The following is a 4407-nucleotide window of genomic DNA, read 5'->3' as shown; positions in this document are numbered from 1 at the left end:
GGATCATGAGGTGTAATTTGAAACAAAACATGAGGACTTTTTAAAGGGTATTTAAACTCTCCATCAGCAAAAACCTGCTCCTGCTGCTGTTGGACACAGAAGTCTCTATTCAGAATTACAGAAGGTAGGGTGATAAAATCACCTTCTTCCTACTCAGTCATAGCACAGCTTTTGCAGAAAAAAAAAAAAATTATATCAGCTTATAAATTACAGGCTAAATTTAATCTGTCTCATTGTGTATAGGACACCTGGGGAAGTTTCAAGCATGAGTCCCTGTAAATGAAGGTGACTGCATCCAGGAGACAAGGCAGTGAGTGGGGGGACACAGGTGCAGGTATTACTCTGAGCAGCAGTGCTCTCCTAATGGCTATCTGAGAAGGTGTCTTTGTTTTGTGAGCTCCTGTGGGCCTCTCCCACTTGGCAAATCTTCCTTCGTTCACTTAATTTCCCATTTTGCTGAGGGGAGAAATGAGGGATGAATGTGAGTGTGTCCTCCTGCAGGTGGGAGCCAGGGAACAAAGGCACTTGTGTGGCTGTGGTCACAGGGGGCTCTTGTGGCAGCTCCCAGGTGTCCCCCTGGTTTGTAAAGAGTGGGTCTGAGGAGGTGTGAAGTGTCCTGTGGAGCGTCTGCTCTCTTTCCTGTGCTGGACTTGTCTCAGCCACCATTACTGGACACTCCACAGCTTTCCTGAAGCACATCTGGCTTTCCCCCAGCTCTGTGTGCACCCAGAGGAGCAGGTCTCCATGGAGCTGAGCAGTTCAGGGAACTGTGGGAACACCTTTCCTTAGCCCCCTCCTTCCCACCACGTCAGCCATGGGCTCACTGAAACCAAACCATGATTGTTGCATTTTGGCTTTGTCCTTCTGACTCTGGAAATTGTCAGGAGAGATGCTTTGGGGTCTGCAGAGTCTCACTGATTCCACGTGAAGCCATTTCCCCTCCAATCCCTGGACAAAAGCAGATGGTTCTGCACATTTAATGAGTTTCTCTCTTTATTTCTTTTTTCTTTTTTTTCAGGCATTGTCCCTTGTGAGATTTTTTTTTTTTTTTTTAACACAATGGCTCCAATTAAGCAAAGCACTGAAATACATGCTTAAAAGTCCACTGATATTAAGCAAAACACTTAATCATGAGCTTAAGTCTTTGGCTGAGTCAGGGCTGAGTATACATTCCCCCTAATTTCAAGGTAGTGATTTGAATACTTATTTCCATTTTATTGGCCTTGAGACCTTTTTCCTTGCCTGTTATTCCTGAATGACTTCAGGGTAAGGTTAACTAATGGGGCTGGGATGGGGAGCTGGTGGAAGTGTTGGTAACTGCATTTATGTTACTGAGAAGAAGCTAAACCCCAGATGAATCAGGCTGTTATGAAGGGGGCAATGCCTTTGTGGGGTGTTTCTACACCCCAGTGTTCTGTCCATGTGCACTTTGTGCAGGGAGAAAGATCACACAGAGAGAAAAGCTCATGAGGAGGAAGGGAAACTGCAATATTTCTTTTTACCACTGGATTTGCTATTGTAAGGCTGTGAGTTCCTACAGCAATAACGCTTTGAGCAGCATGAGGAGAGGGGATTAAGCCCAGTAAAGTCAGTGACTGGGAGAACTACAGGGCAAGATCAAATTCTGGGTGGATTTACACCCTCCAGAATGCTGGAGGTAGCAAGGGTACGAAGCTGGGAGAGAACCCATCCCCTCCTGGCCTGAGCTGGGAGGGGAGGTCAGTAAGTCTCACACTCGGTGGTGGCCGTGGAGCAGATGTCACAGTCACAGCGGATGGCCACCGGGTAGGTGTAGAAGGGGTCCACGTCAGGGGCACACCTGGGCAGCCTCACCGTCACCATCCTGGTCTCGTTGTAGGTGCAGATCCGGTGGTGGGACTCGATGTAAGGCGGCTCCAGGATCGGTTTCTGCGGGGGAGAAATGCTGGCCTCAGGCAAGACAAACATCTGGAGCCCCAGTTTCCCCAAGGGGATTTTGTGTAAATAGAGGAGCTACTGGATCAGGTGGAAGGGGCCGTGGAAATAAATTTTAGGCTACATCATTCAACACTTGCCTCTTGGAGCCCTGCCATGGAGGGGAGTGGGTGCATGTACGTGTTTCAGTTTGTTTAAAGCATAAAGCTCCAATTAAAACCTGCTTGAAGGAAGACAAAAGATTATCCCAAAAGCTGGTTTTTAGCAGACTCTGGGCGTTTCGACCACATGCTGCCAAAAGCAGCTGCTTTCTTCCAAAAAGCATTGATTTTCCATTAAACACATTCTGCTGGAAACCCTTCATGTGCACAAGCTGCCTAAGAGCAGGGGTGCAGCCAGGTGCCAAAGGCTGGGGTTTTTTCTCAACCAGACCAGTCTTCCCCGTCAGGCTGCACCTCCCACAAAAACCAATGGCTGTACAATGTAGGGAAAGCTCTTGGCACAGCAGCCAGAATAGAAGTCTGTAATTCCTCCAGAGAAAATCAGCTTGGCCAGAGACCTCAGCCATCAGAAGATGATGGGAGCCCGAAGGCCTTGAAACCCACCTGCCATGTGGTACCACAGTGGCACTGGTTTTGTCAAAAAATCAGTTTCTCCTCAACAGGGACACCCATTTTCCAAAGACTCCAGGAAAGGTCAGCACACACAGGAATGGGAGCCCACTGCCTGAGGTAACACAGCCAGGAGACATTTTAATTTCTTCCTTCCCCTCTGTCCTGTGCAAAGAGCCTGGGAACCAGGAAGGATGGACTGGGAGAGAACAGCTGTAATATTTCAGCAAGAAGATGTGCAGACACCCTCCCTGTTACAAAGCCCCCATCCAAACACATGGTGGTGCCTTCTGGAAGCTGTAGAAGCCCCAGCCAGGTGCATTCAGCTGAGCTACAGCTCAGGGGTACTGCAATTCAGCAAGGTCTGAGCTGCCAGAAGAGCTTGGGGGTAGGGGGAAGCAGGGGTCAAGAGATCCCTCTAAGGAGCCCCATCCCAGTGTGGAATCAGACACTGGTGGCCTTTCCCCTCAAACCACCAAGTCATGAGGAAGGTGAGTCAGGGCTGGCACACAGACCCTGGCTCCTCCTCTGGTCACTAATGTAGAGTCCTTGCCTTCATTTGGACAAAATCCCTCTGAGTTATTCGAGTTGTTCTGAATAAATGAAACTGGGATTGGCTCCTTGAGCTTTCCAGTTGCAGAACGGTAAAGACAGTCAGAAACTTGTTCTCTGACATGTGTGTGGATGTACTTATGCTCCTTCCTTCTCCCTCTGTACACCCCTAAAACTTAAGTACTTCATATTTGAACAGGGCTGTGACTTAAAACAGGACCAGAATTAGAAACAGACTTCATCTTTGGGATTTGCTTTTTGGAACAAAATATATTACCCATCAATCGGGAGCTCCATCTTAATCTCCAAGGAATACTTTTTTTTCAAGCGAAGTAATAAAGTCCCCCTCTCCTTAAGTGTTCAAGCTGTAAGAGGCTTTCAGACTGCGTCGTAAGAGCATTACATAAGTGCTTCATTAATATCATCACATGGCTCCCATTCCGCTTTGGGGCAGTGGGAGGAGGGAGGGGACAACCAAGAACAAATGTCGACAGCGCAGCCAGGGCGTCATGGAGCAGGACACTGTGGGTGGCTGCCCTTAGAGGGCTTTTCCTGGGGGAGAAGTACCAGCCAGGGATGTCCCTGGGTCACAGCCTCACCTCCCAGGTCTCACAGCGTCCCCAGCAGGCGTCCGTGGTGACCCTGAGCCCACGGCAGCCGGGTTTCCTGGCCAGGAAGGTGAATTCCCTCACGGCACAGCCCACGAACGTCCGCAGGTCGATGGCCGAGGCCTTGGCGGCGGCACCGCAGCCGGACAGCAGCAGGACAAGGAGAGCTGCCAGGACCAGGCAGGGGAGCTTCATGCTGAGGGCAGAAGGGACAGGAGAGCAGGGTTGGGAGAGTCAGCACAGCCCAGCAGGCAAGAAGTGCGAGTGGATGGGCTCAGCTGAAGCAGGAGTAGCCCTTCTTCCCTTCAAACACAGAGCTAATCCTCACTCAGCCGGGAGGAGTGGGGCAGGTGGAAGAATGAGTGGTCACTACTCCCAGAAGGGGAAAATCTCAGAAAAAAGGTCTGTCACAGAATGCAGCAGTGTGAAGACTTTCCCTGCAGAGCACTGGGAGTTTGCCTGGAAGACATCAAGTCACCAGCCTATGCTTCAGCCCTACTGAAATCTCCATATTGCAGATTTGTTTTGCAGCATATGCCTCTCTACCACCCTGTTTGGGTTCTCCTGAGCTCACACAAAGCCAATAGCTGCATCACTGGGAGCCAAGCACCCCTGAATTTGTGCTATAATCTCAGCATCTCCCAGAAGAATCACTGGAGTTGCCAGTACCAACACCCTGTACACTGGACTTGTGCCATTCTTCTCCCAGGGCTCAGCTGGAG

At 49.9% G+C, this 4407-nt stretch overlaps 1 protein-coding gene across 1 annotated transcript; it reads right to left on the bottom strand.

Moving 5' to 3' along the window:
- Positions 1-1719: 1719 nt before the first annotated feature.
- On the bottom strand, positions 1720-3880 carry GPHB5 (glycoprotein hormone subunit beta 5). The gene is made up of 2 exons (XM_058854323.1): positions 3677-3880; positions 1720-1908 (listed from the first exon to the last, which is right to left on the bottom strand). The coding sequence occupies exons 1-2, from the start codon at positions 3878-3880 to the stop codon at positions 1720-1722; spliced, it is 393 nt and encodes a 130-aa protein (XP_058710306.1).
- Positions 3881-4407: the final 527 nt, after the last annotated feature.

The sequence above is a fragment of the Poecile atricapillus genome, chromosome 1 (genome assembly GCF_030490865.1).
Source record: "Poecile atricapillus isolate bPoeAtr1 chromosome 1, bPoeAtr1.hap1, whole genome shotgun sequence".
NCBI lineage: Eukaryota > Metazoa > Chordata > Aves > Passeriformes > Paridae > Poecile > Poecile atricapillus.
Note: the sequence above shows the minus strand (reverse complement) of the source record. Positions and strands in the feature narration are given on the sequence as shown.